Source organism: Hemitrygon akajei, chromosome 8 (genome assembly GCF_048418815.1).
Source record: "Hemitrygon akajei chromosome 8, sHemAka1.3, whole genome shotgun sequence".
NCBI lineage: Eukaryota > Metazoa > Chordata > Chondrichthyes > Myliobatiformes > Dasyatidae > Hemitrygon > Hemitrygon akajei.
Genome location: NC_133131.1, coordinates 3,488,268 through 3,508,503, shown reverse-complemented (window position 1 = coordinate 3,508,503; position 20,236 = coordinate 3,488,268). Strand labels below are relative to the sequence as shown.

At 41.4% G+C, this 20,236-nt stretch overlaps 1 protein-coding gene across 1 annotated transcript in view; it reads right to left on the bottom strand.

The window, feature by feature from the left end:
* The window catches only part of LOC140731558 (integrin alpha-E-like), a 319,805-nt gene that overhangs the window by 37,777 nt on the left and 261,792 nt on the right, over positions 1-20,236 (bottom strand). The window contains exons 26-27 of the mRNA XM_073053069.1: positions 16,419-16,511; positions 832-906 (exon numbers count right to left, since the gene is read on the bottom strand). Coding sequence (XP_072909170.1) covers positions 832-906; positions 16,419-16,511 — 168 coding nt within the window. The remainder of the gene's footprint in view (positions 1-831; positions 907-16,418; positions 16,512-20,236) is intronic.

Genomic DNA, 20,236 nt, shown 5'->3' with positions numbered 1-20,236 from the left:
ATGTGAGTGAGTGCTCTCAGAAATTTACTTGGGAATTGTAGATTAATGATTTGATTCAGCTGAATGCATTGTTGGGTTCCTTCAAGAGAATTGTCAACATAATTAGTTTGGGGTTGGAGTTACATTTAGGCAGATTTCCTTTTCCAAGACAAACTGAGCCATTTTGGTGGCTTACATTAAACTGTAAGCTTCATGGTCATTTATAGTTGTGGGATATTTCAAAAGATTGCAGTACTCATTATAGTTCCATCAGTTCTCCCCTCCTCTTGTTCACACCCTTTCGCCTTGCCCTCGCCTCTGTCATTTTCTCAACCTCTGTCATCTTACAAACTTTTCTTATGAACAACTGAACTCGAAGGAGAATTTTTACTTTGCATCATTCTCACAATTCAGCAAGAATAGACAAATTTTGAATCAGATTCTTGTGTTACCATCTATAATCCTGAAGTTCAAGATATATATAAAAAATCAAACATGGGGATGCAAAACAAGTCTGCCGGGGTGAGATCAATTCTGCATCAACATTTCAGTGGGCTTCACCATATTGCCCAGTCATACGGACATATTTTATCAGTCATACAGATGTCTCAGGCAGAGATCAGGTTTATATTACATGCAAATTTTCTGTAACATGTTTGAAGTGCCTTTTGCAGGATCAATGCATGTCTCTCCAATGGATAGAGAGTCCTGCATCTCAGCAGGGACACATTATTTTATGCTGGTTAGGATGCATTGCTGTGATTTAGGAAGTTTCTATTGGCTGACATTGTCAATATTATTAGTTGAACAGTGGATTTAACATGTAAATAAGACAAACAAATTTTAAAATACCCATTTATCTTTTTCTTGCTGTATCATGATGCTGTTTAGGATGTTCTGTGTTCCCCAACAACCTTTCAAACTTTCCTGTGAAAAGATCAGATTGTTTAGGTTCTAGGTATTCAGTCACATTTGCCATCAGATAACAAACTATGAGTGCAAATTCATGACTCAATATTTTTATTAATTTTTCTAGATCTTATTGCCATCCCTAACAATCCTTGAAGTTGACTGCATTACTTAACTGTTGCTGTGTTGCTGGCCTTCTAGTGAAGACACTGCCAGAGAGCTGGACTAAGGAAACCAGCAAAAGAGTTATAAACAATATAGAACAAAAGGATTTAGCAATACAGGTCCATAATTTCTTTAAAGCGGTGTTGCAGATAGATAGGGTCATAAGGAGAACTTTTTGCATATTGGTCTTCAAAGTATTGCGTACAGGAGTTGGAATGTTATGTTGAAGTTGTAGAAGATGCTGGTGAGGTATAATTCAGGGTATGGTGTGCAGTTCTAATTAACTACCTACAGAAAAGGTATCAATAAAATTGAAAGAGTATATAGAAAATTTATAAGGATTTTGGCCTATTGTACATGGCCTATCAACAACATCAACAGAGCTCTACGAACTAATAGAAGTACAGAAGGGATAAGTGGAGTGGCCATTGTCAGGAGTAGGCCAGTGGCAAGAGTAGAAGTGACAGTCTTTGGCTCAAGGGAGGCTTTGGCTTGGATGAGGTGTCAACTCTGTGCAAAGCATCTGTTTAGGTTTCCTAATCTTTTTTCCCTCTCTTACTGTACCATTTAAACAGCTGTGGTGTGTTCTTCATGCCAGATGTTGGAATCTTGGGAGACCCAGAGTCTCCTGGGGAACGACATCTGGGTGAAGTGCATCCAGCTACAGCTCTTTGAAGACCATGTTAGGATCTGGAGCAGCAACCGGATGACTTCTGGCTTGTACAGGAGAGTGAGATTATAGAACCATAGAACATTACAGCACAGAAACAAGCCTTTTGGCCCTTCTTGGCTGTGCCAAACCATTTTTCTGCCTAGTCCCACTGACCTGCACCTGGGCCATATCCCTCCAAGCCCCTCTCATCCATATACCTGTCCAAGTTTTTCTTAAATGTCAAAAGTGAGCCCACATTCACCACTTCATCTGGCAGCTCATTCCACACTCCCACCACTCTCTGCGTGAAGAAGCCCCCCCCCAATGTTCCCTTTAAACTTTTCCCCCTTCACCCTTAACCATGACCTCTTTTTTTTCTCCCCTAGCCTCAGTGGAAAAAGCCTGCTTGCATTCACTCTATCTATACCCATCATAATTTTATACCCCTCTGTCAAATCACCCCTCATTCTCCTACGCTCCAGGGAATAAAGTCCTAACCTATTCAACCTTTCTCTGTAACTCAGTTTCTGAAGTCCTGGCAACATCCTTGTAAACCTTCTCTGCACTCTTTCAATCTTATTAATATCCTTCCTGTAATTAGGTGACCAAAACTGCACACAATACTCCAAATTGGGTCTCACTAATGTCTTATACTACCTCACCATTACATTCCCACTCTTATACTCAATACTTTGATTTATAAAGGCCAACGTACCAAAAGCTCTCTTTACGACCCTATCTACTTGTGACGCCACTTTTAGGGAATTATGTATCTGTACTCCCAGATCCCTCTGTTCTACTGCACTCCTCAGTGTCCTACCATTTACCTTGTATGTTCTACCTTGGTTTGACCTTCCGAAGTGCAATACCTCACACTTGTCCGCATTAAACTCCATCTGCCATTTTTCAGCCCATTCCTTCAACTGGTCCAAATCCCTCTGCAAGCTTTGAAAATCTTCCTCACTGTCCACTACACCTCCAATCTTTGTATCATCAGCAAATTTGCTGATCCAATTTACCACATTATCATCCAGATCATTGATATAGATGACAAATAACAATGGACCCAGCACTGATCTCTATGGCACACCACAAGTCACAGGCCTCCACTCAGAGTAGCAATCCTCTACTACCACTCTCTGGCTTCTTCCATTGAGCCAATGTCTAATCCTATTTACTACCTCACCATGTATACCTAGCGACTGAATCTTCCTAACTAACCTCCCATGCGGGACCTAGTCAAAGGCTTTACTGAAGTCCATGTATACAACATCCACTGCCTTCCCTTCATCCACTTTCCTGGTAACTTCCTCGAAAAACTCTAATAGATTGGTTAAACATGACCTACCACGCACAAAGCCATGCTGACTTTTCTAATAAGTCCCTGTCTATCCAAATACTTGTAGATGCTATCTCTTAGTATTCCTTCCAATAATTTACCTACTACCGATGTCAAACTTATCGGCCTATAATTTCCCAGTTTACTTTTTGAGCCTTTTTTAAACAATGGAACTCCATGAGCTATCCTCCAATCCTCCGGCACCTGACCCGTGGATATCGACATTTCAAATATTTCTGCCAGGGCCCTTGCAATTTCAACACTAGTCTCCTTCAAGGTCCGAGAGAATACCCTGTCAAGTCCTGGGGATATATCTACTCTGATTTGCCTCAAGACAGCAAGCACCTCCTCCTCTTTAATCTGTATAAGTTCCATGAACTCCCTACTTGTTTGCCTTGTTTCCGTAGACTCCATTCCAGTTTCTTTAGTAAATACAGATGCAAAAACCCCATTTAATATCTCTCCCATTTCTTTTGGTTCCATACATAGCTGACCACTCTGATTTTCAAGAGGACCAATTTTATCCCTCACTATCCTTTTTGCTCTTAATAAACCTGTAGAAGCTCTTTGGATTATCCTTCACCTTGACTGCCAAAGCTACCTCATGTCTTCTTTTAGCCCTCCTGATTTCTTTCTTAAGTACTTTTTTTCACTTTTTATACTCCTCAAATACCTTATTTGCTCCCTGTTTCCTATACATGTCATACATCTCTCTCTTCTTCTTTATCAGAGTTCTAATATCCCTAGAGAACCAAGGTTCCTTATCCTTATTCACTTTGCCTTTAATCCTGACAGGAACTTAGAAACTCTGCACTCTCAAAATTTCTCCTTTGAAAGCCTCCCACTTACCAACGACATCCTTGCCAGAGAACCACCTGACCAAATCTACGCTTTTTAGATCCTTTCTCATTTCTTCAAATTTGGCCTTTTTCCAGTTTAGAACCTCAACCCGAGGACCAGATCTATCTTTATCCATGATCAAGTTGAAACTGATGGTGTTATGATCACTGGAACTGAAGTGTTCCCCTACACACACTTCTGTCATCTGTCCTAATAGGAGATCTAATATTACATCCTCTCTAGTCGGTTCCTCTATATATTGATCTAGAAAACTTTCCATTGGGTTAGGGTTAGGGCCTCGCAAGGCCCTGGGGATTTATCCACCCTAACATGCTTTGAGACAGCAAACAGCTCCATTTCTGTGATCTGTATAGGGTCCATGAAGTAGATGTCACTTTGCCTCAATTCTATCGACTTTGTGTTTGTTTCCTGACTAAATCCAGCTGCAAAAAAATTAATTTAAGATCTCCCCCATTTCTTTCGGCTTCACACATGGATTACCATTCTGATCTTCCAGAAAACTAATTCAGTCCTTTACAATCCTTTTGCTGATAACATATCTAGAATCCCTAGGATTCTCCTTCACCTTGTCTGATAGGGCAAGCTCATCCCTTCTTTTAGCCCTTCAGATTTCTTTCTGAAGTGTTGTCTTGCATTTCTTATACTCCATAAATACTTCAATTGCTCCTAACTGCCTGTACCTGTTAACAGATAGGAAGAAATTTGTGGAGAGATCACAGACTGTTGCAAGAAACATAAGATTATTTAGTAGATGATTTTTAACTTTACACATTTTGACTCGAACTCTCATGCTGTAAAAGAACTAGATGGGAAAGATGTTGTCAAATGTGTTCAGGAATCTATCCACTATCTAGAATTCTGGTTCCCATCCCCCTAATCCCTTGCACCTCTAGTTTAAACACCAACCCCACCCCCACATGCAACACTAGCAAACCTTCTCACAAGGATATTAGATCCCTTCCAGTTCAGGTGTAAACCATTTCTTCTGTACAGATGTCACCTTCCCTGGAAGAGAGCTCAATGATTCAAATATCTGATGCCCTCCCTCCTACACCATGTTAAACTGTATCATTAATTGAAAACAAGACAGAGGTAATGAGACCTATCTGAGGAAACTGTCTGGAGCAATGAATTCCACACTTCCATTTGGATCTATTAGCTGATAGTAACAGGGACAGCGAGGAGCAGAAAGGGAGACAGCTTCCGGAAAGGTGTAATAATAACAGGGTTGTCGTGGTGGGAGATTTTAATTTCCCAAATATCGATTGCTATGTCCCTAGAGTGAGGAGTTTAGATGGGGTGGAGTTTGTTGGATATGTTCAAGAAGGTTTCTTGACACAATATGTAGATAAACCTACAAGAGGAGAGGCTGTACTTGATCTGGTATTGGGAAATGAATCTGATCAGGTGTCAGATCTCTCAGTGGGGGAGCATTTTGGAGATAGTGATCACAATTCTATCTCCTTTACCATAGCATTGGAGAGGGATAGAAACAGACAAGTTAGGAAAGTGTTTAATTGGAGTTAGGGGAAATATGAGGCTATTGGGCAAAGCCTGGAAGCATAAACTGGGAAAAGATATTCTCAAGGAAATGTACGGAAGAAATGTGGCAAATGTTCAGGGGATATTTGCGTAGAGTTCTGCATAGGTACGTTCCAATGAGACGGAAAGGATGGTAAGGTACAGGAACTGTGATGTACAAAGGCTGTTGTAAATCTAGTCAAGAAGAAAAGAAGAGCTTATGAAAGGTTCAAAAAAACTAGGGAATGATAGATCTAGAAGATTATAAGTCTAGCCAGAAGGAGCTCAAGAAAGAAATTAGGAGAGCCAGAAGGGGCCATGAGAAGGTCTTGACGGACAGGAATAAGGAAAACCCCAAGGCAACCTACATGTATGTGAAGAGCAAGAGGATAAAACGTAAGTGAATAGCACCAGTCAAGTGTGACATTGGAAAAGTGTGCATGGAACTGGAGGAGATAGCAGATGTACTTAATGAGTATTTTGCTTCTGTATTTACTACAGCAAGGGATCTTGACAATTATAGGGATGACTTACAGCAGACTGAAAAGTTTGAGCATATAGATATTAAGAAAGAGGATGTGCTGGAGCTTTTGGAAAGCATCAAGTTGGATAAGTCACTGGGACCAGACCAGATGTACCGCAGGCTACTGTGGGAGGTGAGAGAGGAAATTGCTGAGCCTCTGGCAGTGATCTTTGCATCATCAATGGGGATAGGAGAGGTTCTGGAGGATTGGATGGTTGAGGATGTTGTTTCCCTATTCAAGAAAGGGAATAGAGATCGCCCAGGAAATTATAGATCAATGAGTCTTACTTCAGTGGTTGGTAAGTTGATGGAGATTTTCCTGAGAGGCAGGATTATGAACATTTGGAGAGGCATAATTTGATTAGGAATAGTCAGCATGGCTGTGTGAAAGGCAGGTCATGTCTTACGAGCCTGATTGAATTTTTTGAGGATGTGACTAATCGCATTGATGAAGTAGAGCAGTATATGTAATGTATATGGATTTCAGCAAGGTGTCTGACAATGTACCCCATGCAAGGCTTATTGAGAAAGTAAGGAGGCATGGGATCCAAGGGGACATTGCTATGTTGATCCAAAACTGGCTTGCCCACAGGAGGCAAAGAGTGGTTGGAGACAGATCATATTCTGCATGGAGGTCGGTGACCAGTGGCGTGCCTCAGGGATCTGTTTTGGGACCCCTGCTCTTCGTGATTTTTATAAATGACCTGGATGAGGAAGTGGAGGGATAGGTTAGTAAGTTTGTTGATGATACAAAGGTTGGGAGTGTTGTGGATAGTGTGGAGGGCTGTCAGAGGTTACAGCATTTCATTGATAGGGTGCAAAACTGGGCAGAGAAGTGGCAGATGGAGTTCAACCCAGTTAAGTGTGAGGTGGTTCATTTTGGTAGGTCAAATATGATGGCAGAATATAGTATTAATGGTAAGACTCTTGGCAGTGTGGAGGATCAGAGGGATCTTGGGGTCCGTGTCCATAGGACACTCAAAGCTCCTGCGCAGGTTGACTCTGGTTAAGAAAGCATACAGTGCATTGACTTTTGTCAATGGGGGACGGATACCAGTATATGCTTGGAACATGGACTATTCCACAAAGCCAACAAAAAGGTAGGCATAGGTGGGACCCGTACAGGTGCCCATGGCTACATCTTTGGTTTTGAGGAAGTAGGAGGAGCCAAAGGAGAAATTATTAAGAGTAAGGACTAATTCCGCTAGACGGAGGAGAGTGGGGTAGAGGGGAACTGGTTAGGTCTAGAATCCAAAAAGAAGCAGACAGCTTTGAGACCTTTTTGGTGGGGGATGGAGGTATATAGGGACTGGACATCCATGGTAAATGTACAGAGGAGATTTACATCTTTGTAAATCTCCTCTGCACATTTTCTATAGTTTCCACATCCTTCCTATAGTGAGGCGACCAGAACTGAGCACAGTACTCCAAGTTGGGTCTGACCAGGGTCCTCTATAGCTGCAACATTCCCTCTTGGCTTCTAAAGTCAATCTCATGATTGACAAAAGTCAATGCACTGTATGCTTTCTTAACCACAGAGTCAACCTGCGCAGGAGCGTGTGTTGCTTGAATTTCCAGCATCTGCAGATTTCCTCGTGTTTGCGTTTACAAGGATGTTGCCTGGAGCATCCCTTATGAGAATAGGCTAAGTGAACTCAGCCTTCTTCCTTGGAGCGACGGAGGATGAGAGGTGATCTGATTGAGTTGTATAAGATGATGAGAGGCATTGATTGTGTGGATAGTCAGACTTTCTCCCAGGGTTGGAATGGCTAGCGTGAGAGGGCACATTTTAAGGGGCTTGGAAGTAGGTACAGAGAAGATGTCAGGGGTAAGTTTTTTTTTAATGCGGAAAGTGGTGAGCGCATGAAATGGGCTGCTGGTGACAGTAGTAAAGGCGGATACGATGGGGTCTTTTAAGAGACTCCTGGACAGGTACATGGAGCTCAGAAAAATGGAGGGCTATGGGTAACCCTAGGTAATTTCTAAGGTAGGGACATGTTCAGCACAGTTTTATGAGCTGAAGGGCCTGTATTATGCTGTAGGTTTTCTATGTTTCTATGTAATCTTTTCAGAGTTAAGAAAGCAGGAAACATCTCCCATACTATCAAAGGTCTGAGAAAATCTGAATAGTTCATATTTACCATAATAAGAACAAACTAGTGTTGCAGGTGAAAACAATGAAATGCCTATGTTCAAAGACTAGGTTATGAGACCTATCTGAGAAAACTGTCTGGAGCAATGAATTCCACACTCCTATTTAGACTTATTAGCTGAGTTTGTGCTTAAGGAGCTCAATATTCTAAATGTTTGGTGTAAAATACATATTTTAAAAAAATATCAAATCCAGGCTGCAATAACCCGAGCATAACTATCACACACCATAAGACCAGAACATATGTGAGCAGAATTTGGTTGATCGAGTCTTCTCCACCATTTCGTCCTAGCTGATCCAATTTTCCTCTCAGCCTCGATCTCCTGCCTGCTCCCCGTATCCCTTCATGCCCTGACTAATCAAGAATCTGTCAAAGGCCTGAATCTATCAACCTCTACCTTAAATATACATAACGATTTGGCTTCCACAGAGAATTCCACTGATTCTACATCCTCTGGCTAATGAAATTCCTTCTCATCTCAATTCTAAAAGATGCTGCTTTATTCTGAGGCTGTGTTCCCTGGTCTTAGACTCTCCCACCATAGGAAACATCTTCTTCACATTCACTCTATCAAGGCCTTTCACCATAGGTTTCAATGAGATTGCCCCTTCTTCTGAATTCTACTGAATACAGGCCCAGAGCCATCAGACACTCTTCATTCAATCTGGGAATCATTTTCTTGAACCTCCTTTGAACCCTCTCCAGTTTTATCACATCCTTTCTAAGATAACATGCCCAAAACTGCTCACAGTACTCCAAGTGAGGCCTCAGCGATGTTTTATAAAGTTTCATCATTACATCTTTGCTTTTATATTTTAGTCCTCTTGAAATGAATGCTAATATTGCATTTGCCTTCCTCACCACCAGTTCCACCTGCAAATTAACCTTCAGCGAATCCTGCACAAGGACTCCAAAGTAGCTTTGCTTCTCAGTTTTTTTTTGTATTTTCTCTCCATTTAGAAAATAGTCACCCCTTTAACTTCTACCAAAGTCATGACCATACGTGTTTCAGCACTGTATTATATCTGCCATTTCTTTGCCCATTCTCCTAATAAGACCAAAAGACATGGAAGCAGAATTACGCCATTCAGCTCATTGAGTCTGCTCTGCCATTCCATCATGGCTGATCCCGGATCCCACTCAACCCCATACACCTGCCTTTTCACCATAACCTTTGATGTCGTGACCAATCAGTAAACTGTCAATTTTCACTTTAAATATACCCACAGTATAGACCTCCACAGCTGTCTGTTGCAGAGCATTACACATATTCACTACTCTCTGGCTATAAAAAAAATTTTCCTTACCTCTAAGCTAAAGGATTGTCCCTCAATTTTGAGGCTGTACCCTCTAGTTCTGGACACCCCCACCATAGGAAACATCCTCTCCACATCTACCCTATCTAGTCCTTTCAACATTTAGTAGGTTTCAATAAGATCCTCCTGTGTTTTTCTAAATTCTAGTGAGTATAGGGCCAAAGCTGCCAAATGCTCCTCGTCTGTTAACCCCTTCATTCCTGGAATCATCCTCATGAATCTCCTCTGGACTCTCTCCAATGACAACACATCCTTTCTGAGATATGGGACCCAAAACTGTTGACATACTCCATGCGGCCTGACTAGTGTCTTATAAAGGCTCAGCATTATCTCCTTGTTTTTATGTTCTATTCCCCTTGAAATAAATGCCAACATTGCATTTGCCTTCTTTACCACATTTTCAACCTGTAAATTAACCTTCTGGGAGTCTTGCACAAGGACTCCCAAGTCCCTTTGTACCTCTGATGTTTGAGTTTTCTCCCCATTTAGTTAATAGTCTGCACTTCTGTTCCTTTTACCATTTCCCAACACATTTTTGCCCATTCTTCCAATTTGTCCAAGTCCTGCTGCAATAGCATTGCTTCCTCAGTACTACCTACCCCTCCACCTATCTTCATATCATCCGCATGTTTTGCCACAAAGCCATCAATTCCATTATCCAAATCACTGACAAACAATATGAAAAGTAGTGGTCCCAATACTGATCCCTGAGGAACACCACTAGTTTCTGGCAGCCAACCAGAAAAGGCCCCCTTTAATTCACTTTCTGTCTCCTTCCATGTCAGCCATTCTTCTATCCACGCCAGTATCTTTCCTGTAATACCATGGGATTTTATTTTAAGCAGCCTCATATATGGTTTCTTATCAAATGTCTTCTGAAAATCCAAGTAAATGACAGCCATTATCTCTCCTTTGTCCACCCTGCTTGTTACTTCCTCAAAGACTTTCAACAAATTTGTCAGGCAAGATTTCCCTTGACAGAAACCATGTTGACTTTGGCTTATTTTATCATTAGTCTCCAAGTACCTCAAAACCTCATCCTTAATAACAGGTTCCAACACTTTCCCAAACACTAGGGTTAGGCTAACTGGCCTATGATTTTCTTTTTTTTTAACTTCCTCCCTTCTTAATGAGCAGAGTGGCATTTGAAATTATGTCTAATCTGTCTGTCCTTCTGTAGCCTCTGTATTTCATCAAAACTACCTGCCCCTCCGGCTATTTTCATATCGTCTGCAAACTTTGCAACAAGGCCAGTCTAGTCTGTAGTCATGGCTGTAGTCTAGTGTAGCTTTCTCTGTGTTGTTTTTTTTTTACATAGTTCAGTCTACGTGTCATGTAGACTGTGTCATGAAACACCATGGTCCTGAAAAATGTAGTCCCATTTTTACTATGTACTGTACCAGCAGATATGGTCGAAATGACAATAAAAGTGACTTGACTTGACTTGAATTCCAACATTCTAATCATTGACATATGACGTAAAAAATAATCGGTCCCAACACAGACTCCTGTGAACACCACTAGTCACCAGCAGCCAGCCAGAAAAGGCTTTTTATTCCCACTCTTTGCCTCCTGCCAATCAGCCACTGCTTTATTCATGCTATAATCTTTCCTGTAACATCATGGGCTTGTAGCTTGTTAAGCAGCCTCATGTGTGGCACCTTGTCAAAGGCCTTCTGAAAATTCAAGTACACAACATCAACTTTTCTCCTTCATCTACCCTGTTTGTCACTTCTTCAAAGAATTCCAACTGATTTGTCAAGCAAGGCTTTCTCTTTATATATCTGAAGAAACTTTTGGTATCTCTTTTAATATTATTGGCTTTATTAAATTTCATATTGCATCTTTACCTTAATGACTTATTAGGTGCCTTTCTGTTGGTTTTATAGGCTACAATTTTTGCTCTATTACAGGCCCTCTATTTAGCTTTTAAGTTGGCTTTGACTTCTTTTGTTAGCCATGGTTGTGTCATCTTTCCTTTAGAATACTTCTTTCTCTTTGGGATTTATATATGTTGTGCCTTCCAAATTGCTTCCAGAAATTCCAGCCATTGCTGCTCTGCTTTCGACCCTGCCAACTCCTCTCTCAAGCCTCTGCAATTCCCTTTACTCCACTGTAATACTGATACTGGTACATCTGACTGCAGCTTATCCTTCTCAAATATCAGGGTGAATATGATCATATTGTGATCACTCTCCCCTAAGGGTTTTTTTTTACCTTAAGCTCTCTAATCAATTCTGGTTCCTTGCACAACACCCAATCCAGAATAGCCGATCCTCTCGTGGGCTCAACCATGAGCTGCTCTAAAAAGCCATCTCACAGGCACTCTAGAAATCCCCCCTCCTGTAAACCAGCACCAATCTGATTTTCCCAATCAACCTACATATTGAAGACCCCCAAGATTATTGTAACATTGCTCTTTTGGCATGCATTTTCTATCTCCCATTGTAATCTGTAAGCAACATCCTTTTACTGTTTGAGGGTCTGTATACAACTCCCATCAGGATCTTTTTCCCTTTGCAGTTCCTTAGCTTTATCCACAATGGTTCAACACCTTCTGAATCTATATCACTTATTTCTCATGATTTGATTTCATTTTTTACCAACCGAGCAATGTCACCCCTTCTGCCTTCCTGTCTATCCTATAAAATGTATACCCTTGTATATTAAGCTCCTAGCTGTAATCTTTCATTCATGATTCCGTAATGCCTAAAACATCATACTTGCCAATCTAAAACTGTGCTGCAAATTCATCTACCTTGTTTTGTACACTGCGTGCATTCAGATATAACACCTTTAGACTTGTATTTGCCCTTTTTGATTTCCTCCCACCATGCTCAACCTTTTGATTCCTATCTTTGTCTGAGGTCTTACCAACATCTGCCTCCACAACCTCTCCACTAATTGTTCTGGCATTCTGGTTCCTATAACCCTACAACTCTAGTTTAAACACCACCGTGCAGCATTAATAAACCTTCATGCTAAGATAGTAGTTCCCCTCCAGTTCAGGTGTAAACCATCCCTTCTGTACAGGTCCCAACTTCCCTGGAAGAGAGATCAATGACCCAAAAATCTTATGCCCTCCCTCCTACACCACTCCTTATCTCTCATCTCTCATACCTACTTGGGCCATGAGTTCTGGATGTTCACCCTCCCACTTAAGAATGCTGAGGACTTGATCTGAGATATCCTGGACCTTGGCACCCGGAGGCAACGTACCATCCAGGAATCTCATTCTCACCCATAAAACCTTCTGTCCATTCCCCTAATGAATCCCCTATCACCACAGTTGCCTTTTCTTCCCCCCTTCCCTTCTGAGTCACAGAAGCAGTCTCAGTGCTAGAGACCCAACCACTGTGATTTTCCTCTGTTAGGTCATCCCCTCCCCCCCCCAACAGTATCCAAAGTGATATATCTGTTGTTGAGGGGGATGGCCACAGGGGTAATCCTTTTTTGACTTGTTAACCCCTTTCCTCTTCCATACTATACCTATCCATCACCCCTTTAGCCTCCCGAATGATCCGGAGTTCACCCAGTTCCAGCTCCAACTCCTTAATGTGGCTTTTTCAGAAGCTGCAGCTGGATGCACTTCTCACAGTTGTAGTGGAGGCTTCCCTGCCTTCCCGGATCCCACAAGAGAAGCATTGCACTATCCTGCTAGTCATCTCTACTCAGCTGAACAGATATAAAGAGAAGGAAAAAGCTTGATCTTCCCTGCATGAAACTCTAAAGAGCTAAAGCCTTAAGATCCTCACTCTGACTATGTTTACTCAGACAACAGCTGCTGTGCTTGCCCTTGCCTTCCTCTAATTTGCTTTTATTAATCCTAAATGCTGATTGGCCACTGGCCAAAACTCTAATACACTGCTTCAAACCACTTCTGCCTTTTATTCTTGGGCGGTGCACCTGATTGAAGTTCCCTCCTCTCCAAACTTCTGATGTCTGCATTGGCTGCTGGTCAAAGGAAGGATCTTGACTTTGGTGATTTGAGAAGACTGTGACCCTACAAAGTGAGCCTGGCCAGTTCATTCAATAAATAGTATCTGTATTCTCGTCTAGTTGCTTTTGGGATTGAATGTATGAAGCAGCATGGATAGAGGTTTAAATGTAGGCCATTGGGAGTCTGCCAGGTGAACAGAATGCCTGTATATTTTAAGTAAGAGTACTAACTGAGACTGAGTGGCACTAAACTTTAGTTAAAGTGTTCATACATCATATCAGTTGTCCTTATCAAGATTTATTAAACCTGCACACTCTGCTTTTAAATACTACTTCCAAGAAGAAAGCTTTCATGCTGTCTATAATTCTTAAAATTTAGTATACTTAGAACATAGAATAGTACAGCACATCACAGGCCCTTCGGCCCACAATGTTGTGCCGACCTTCAAACCCTGCCTCCCATATAACTCTCCCACCTTAAATTCCTCCATATACCTGTCTAGTAGTCTCTTAAACTTCACTAGTGTATCTGCCTCCACCACTGACTCAGGCAGTGTATTTCACACACCAACCACTCTCTGAGTGAAAAACCTTCCTCTAATATCCCCCTTGAACTTCCCTCCCCTTACCTTAAAGACATGTCCTCTTGTACTGAGCAGTGGTGCCCTGGGGAAGAGGTGCTGGCTGTCCACTCTGTCTATTCCTCTTAATATCTTGTACACGTCTATCATGTCTCCTCTCATCCTCCTCCTCTCCAAAGAGTAAAGCCCTAGTTCCCTTAATCTCTGATCATAATCCTTACTCTCTAAACCAGGTAGCATCCTGGTAAATCTCCTCTGTATCCTTTCCAATGCTTCCACATCCTTCCTATAGTGAGGCGACCAGAAATGGACACAGTACTCCAAGTGTGGCCTAACTAGAGTTTTATAGAGCTGCATCATTACATCGCATCTCTTAAACTCTAACCCTCGACTTATGAAAGCTAACACCCCATAAGCTTTCTTAACTACCCTATCTACCTGTGAGGCAACTTTCAGGGATCTGTGGACATGTACCCCCAGATCCCTCTGCTCCTCCACACTACCAAGTATCCTGCCATTTACTTTGTACTCTGCCTTGGAGTTTGTCCTTCTAAAGTGTACCACCTCACACTTCTCCGGGTTGAACTCCATCTGCCACTTCTCAGCCCACTTCTGCATCCTATCAATGTCTCTCTGCAATCTTCGACAATCCTTTACACTATCTACAACACCACCAACCTTTGTGTCATCTGCAAACTTGCCAACCCACCCTTCTACCCCCACATCCAGGTCGTTAATAAAAATCACAAGAAGTAGAGGTCCCAGAACAGATCCTTGTGGGACACCACTAGTCACAACCCTCCAATCTGAATGTACTCCCTCCACCACAACCCTCTGCCTTCTGCAGGCAAGCCAATTCTGAATCCACCTTGCCAAACTTCCCTGGATCCCATGCCTTCTGACTTTCTGAATAAGCCTACCATGTGGAACCTTGTCAAATGCCTTACTAAAATCCATGTAGATCACATCCACTGCTCTACCCTCATCTATATGCCTGGACACCTCCTCAAAGAACTCTATCAGGCTTGTTAGGCATGATCTGCCCTTCACAAAGCCATGCTAACTGTCCCTGATCAGACCTTGATTCTCTAAATGCCCATAGATTCTATCTCTAAGAATGTTTTCCCACAGCTTTCCCACCACAGACGTAAGGCTCACTGGTCTATAATTACCTGGACTATCCCTACTACCTTTTTTGAACAAGGGGACAACATTCGCCTCCCTCCAGTCCTCTGGTACCATTTCCGTGGACAACGAGGACATAAAGATCCTAGCCAGAGGTTCAGCAATCTCTTCCCTTGCCTCGTGGAGCAGCCTGGGGAATATTCCGTCAAGCCCCGGGGACTTATCCGTCCTAATGTATTTTAACAACTCCAACACCTCCTCTCCCTTAATATTCTTTTAATCCTTAATATTCCTTTAATCTCCCTTAATACTTCTATTACAGCCTCTTGCCTAGCTTCCTCCATTCCAAGGAAAACAAACCCAACCTCATTAATCTCCTTCTGACTGAAATGCTCCATATCATCCATCCCCTCTGCATTGTCTCCAGTCCTTCATATCTTTCCTGTAGTCTGGTGATAAGAAACATAAAAAGAAACATAGAAAAACCTACAACATAATACAGGCCCTTCAGCCCACAATGCTATGCCGAACATGTACTTACTTTAGAAATTACTTTGGGTTACCCATAGCCCTCTAAGTAATGCACAAATATTCCAGCTGTAGCCTAACCAACATTTTATAGTTGAAGAAACACTTCCCTGCTCTTATATTCTATGAAGTGATGCTAAATTAACCCCTTTTACCTATACGATGTTCACAGCCTTCCATTTCCTGCACAATGACAGTATCTGTCTGCCTCAGAGCCCTTTGAATTGAATTGAATTGAATTGAATTGAATGATCTTTATTGTCATTATACATAGGTACAATGAAACTGTTTGGCTTCCTCTCAGTCAATCAAACAAAGCGGTAGATAAAAACAAGACAGTAATAGAAAGGCGGTATTAAATAGATAAGTAGCTAAAATAAAATAAGTTACAGCAGCACCAGAATGTCACAGTAATGCACAAAGTGCCATTAGTGCAAGTATTTGAGTCTTTGTGTGTGCTCACAGTTTCTGTTTTTGACTTTTGAACTCAATTCCTCAACCAACACAGAGGAGAAGTATTCATTTAAGATTTCCCAAAAACCAACATATAAATTACCACATTGATTCCTAAGGAGGTCTGCTCTTTCCCTAGCATCTTCCTTAGCTCTTAGTATAACTATAGAATATTTTAGGACTCTCATTCACTTTATTTTACAGGAATATCTCATGGTCCCTTTTAGCCCTCCTAATTTTCCGCAAGTGTGGTCCAACATTCCTTATGCTCTTTAACTAACATATGCCTCCTTCTTTGTCCAGACATCTTAAATAGAATTTTTTATTATTTGCTAATAGTGATTTAATTACATTAAATTTAAAATTAACATTACCTGATGCAGCTTGAGAATTTCTTGACCCCGTACTTTAATTGGGATTGATATGATTAGGTTTATTTTAGCATTGTAAGGGTTATCCATCGTAACCTGTAAAATAAGCAGTGGGTTAGTTGTCTTTGGTAGAAACACAGTACCCTAACAGAACTTCTATGTGAGGCAGTTAAAATTATACAGTATTGTAAAATGAGTTAACCACTTGTTCTTGCACTATATTGGACAGAAATATAGCCAAAGAAAGTATGTCTGTGACTATATTTCATTAGGAGTTTGAGGAGATTTGATATGTCACCAAGTACTCCAGCAAATTTCTATATATACATCGTGGAGATCATTAGGGCTGGCTGCATTACTGACTGCTATGGAGGTTCTTTTTTTTTGTAATTTATTTTTTTATTGAAGTTCATCATCAAACAAACATTTCCATAAGATGTATTTCAGACATTGTACATATATATCATATAATCATATATATCACAAATCTCCACCAAGTATTTATCTGAGGTATACACTCATAGAAAAGAGTGGAAAGAAAAAACAAACAAAAGGAAAGAATTATGTACAAGTAGGGAGTGATTTTTTTTTTACAACAGATTCATTGATTTGTGAGAATAAAATCAGGCCTATGAGGCATTATGTAGTTAAACCATTTTTTCCAGTATGAATCGAATTGTTCTAAATTGGATAAAATTCTCTTATGTTTGATTGGATTTAATAGCCCATTGACATTAAAAGAAATGAATTTTACCTTGTCCTTAGCCATCTGTATTTATTTGTCAATGTACCATTGAAATTAGAATAAAACTTAATCGATCTATTCCCTGAACAAATAAGAACCAAGAAACGCAAATAACAACAAAAATGGTAATGAACCTGTGATTCCAAGGCTGAGGTCTCTAGTAGATGACCCTGCGTTGAGCTAGAGGAAATGTCTAGCTGTGGGGGATAACCCCTCCTACTTGTGAGTTGAGGGCCCCCAATGCAGTATTCATAAAAGTCAGTGAACAAATCCATTACACAGAAAAGATTTCCCTGTGTACTCCTCCTATATATATACATACATACACACACATATACATATATATATATATATATATATATATACACACACATACATACACATACACACACACATTACATACACATATATATATTCTCATTTTGGTGGGGAAAAAGAAGTAAGTGAGAGAATAAAGAATAACAACTAAGTAATATAAAATCCACATTATAATAAATATTTCTCGAGATAGGTATATCACAGTGTACTTTTGCTTCCGTTTAGCTTCTCAACATTTTTAAAGTTAGCCAAACCTTATGGCTCTTCTGAAGGGGGTGAGGACTGTCTTTGGGAAACTCCTGGTCTCTTCCTGATATATTTCCCTCGGCCTCCTCCCGTCTTCTGCCTTCTCGATTCTCGCACTATTTCCCAAGCGGAGCGGGATAATTCCTCAGTCAGTCTTTCCCTCGTTTTGGTGACGCTAACGGGCAACCCTCTGGCCTTCATGTCTGTAGTCGCCTCTTCCACCGTCTGGTACAACCGCGTCCTGTTGTCATAAAACACTCGAAGTTTAGCAGGGTACGGAGTTTGAAATCTAATCTTGTTTTGCTTTAGTACTCGCTTTACTTCAGAGTATTCTTTGCATTTCTGCAGGACCGTGGGGGGTAATCTTGGTCGAAATATATTAATTTATCGTCGTAAAACACTCTCTTCTTACCCCAGGCTCTTTGTAGAATCTGCGCCTTGGTGCTGTACCACAGGAATTTAATTATTATTGAACGTGGCTTTCTATCCTGGGTAGGTTTCAGAACGAACGCGCGGTGGGCTCTCTCGACTTCCAGCTCCATAACCGAGGGAAGATCCAGTGCGTCCCGCAGTAACTTTTCGACAAACTCCGTCATAGACGAGCCCTCTGCTCCTTCGGGAACGTTATAGATTCTGATATTTTTCCGCCGTGATCTTCCCTCCAGGTCAAACAGTTTACCTTCTTGGTGATGTATTATTTTTATTGTCTTGCTCAGTATCCGTTCAACGTTTTGAACGCGATCTTCCACCTTCTCAATTCGAGTCTCTGCCACCACTATTTTTTGATTAACGCTGGCGAGCTCTGCCTTAATATCATGGAGCTGCTGCTTTATTTCTTTCTGGACCTCCATTATTTCTTTCAGGATTTCGAAGATATTCGCCACTTCGCCTGAATGAGGCCCAGCAGCCGCCTCACTCGCACGCGGTCGGGTTGGAGAGTCGCTCGCTGCACTCCTCTTGGATGCAGGCTCTGCAGTGTTGCTTTTTTTATTTCCATTTCTTCTCCCCATTCTTGCCCCTCTTTTCAGTTCAAATATTTTTCGAAAAATATTATATTTGATGAGATAACGGGGCTTAATACACGTTTTTCTGGAGGAGCTTGTGACTTAAGCTGCCATTCTCGATGATGACGTCTCCGGAACCGCCGCTATGGAGGTTCTAATGCACGGGATCAGAAAAAGCTGCAGAGAGTTGTAAACTCTGCCAGCTCCATCATGAGCATTATCCTCCCCACCATTGAGGACATCCTTGAGAAGCAAAGAAGTCAACTAGTTCCATCCAAAAAAAGTCAATTTCAGAAACAGTAACTTGTTACAGAACACAGAACAGTACAGTGCCTTCAGCCCACAATGTTTGCTGACTTCTTAATTTACTCCAAGATCAATCTAGTCCTTCCCTCCCACAGAGCCTTCTAGTTTTCTTTCATCCATGTCCCTATCTAACAGTATCTTAGTTGTCCCTAATATATCTGCCTCAACCACCACACTTGGCAGTGTGTTCCATGCACTTACTACACTGTTTTTTTTAAAATAAAAAGCTCTACCTCTGATATCCTCCCTATATTTTCCTTCTATCACCTTAAAAGTATGTCCTTTCTTATTAGTCATTGTTTGACTGGAAGACAGGTACTCTCATCTCATCATCCTTTATTACAAAAGAGAAAAACCCTAACTTGCTCAATCTTTCCTCATAAGACACACCCATAGAGGAGGCCATGGATAAGCGTCCCATTCCCATTCTGATGTGTCAAATGTCCCATTCCCATTCTGATATAACCATATAACAATTACAACACGGAAACAGGCCATCTTAGCCCATCTAGTCCGTGCCCAGCGCTTACTCTCACCTAGTCCCACCTACCTGCACTCAGCCCATAACCCTCCATTCCTTTCCTGTCCATATACCTATCCAATTTTTAAAAAATGATAAAATCGAACCTATGATTCCTTTGATATGTCAAATGTCCCATTCCCATTCTGATATGTCAAAGGATCTCCCAGTGGCCACACATTTTAATTTCACGTCCCATTCCCATTCTGATATGTCTGTCCATGGCCTCCTCTACTGTCAAGATGAAGCCACACTCAGACTGGAGGAACAACAGCTTATATTCCGTCTAGGAAGCCTTCAACCTGATGGCATGAACATTGATTTCTCTAACTTCCATTAATGCCCCTCCTCCCCTTCTTACCCTATCCCTCCCTTATTTATTTATCTATCTATCTATCTATCTATCTATCATTTTTTCCTTTTTTCTCTCTCTGTCCCTCTCACAACCACACCTTGCCTGCTCTCCATCTCCCTCTGGTGCTCCCCTCCCCCTTTCTTTCTCCCTCAGCCTCCCGTCCCATGATCCTTTCCCTTCTCCAGCTCTGTATCCCTTTTGCTAATCAACTTTCCAGCTATTAGCTTCATCCCTCCCCTTCCTATCTTCTCCTATCATTTCGGATCTCCCCCTCCCCCTTCCACTTTCAAATCTCTTACTATCTTTTCTTTCAGTTAGTCCTGACGA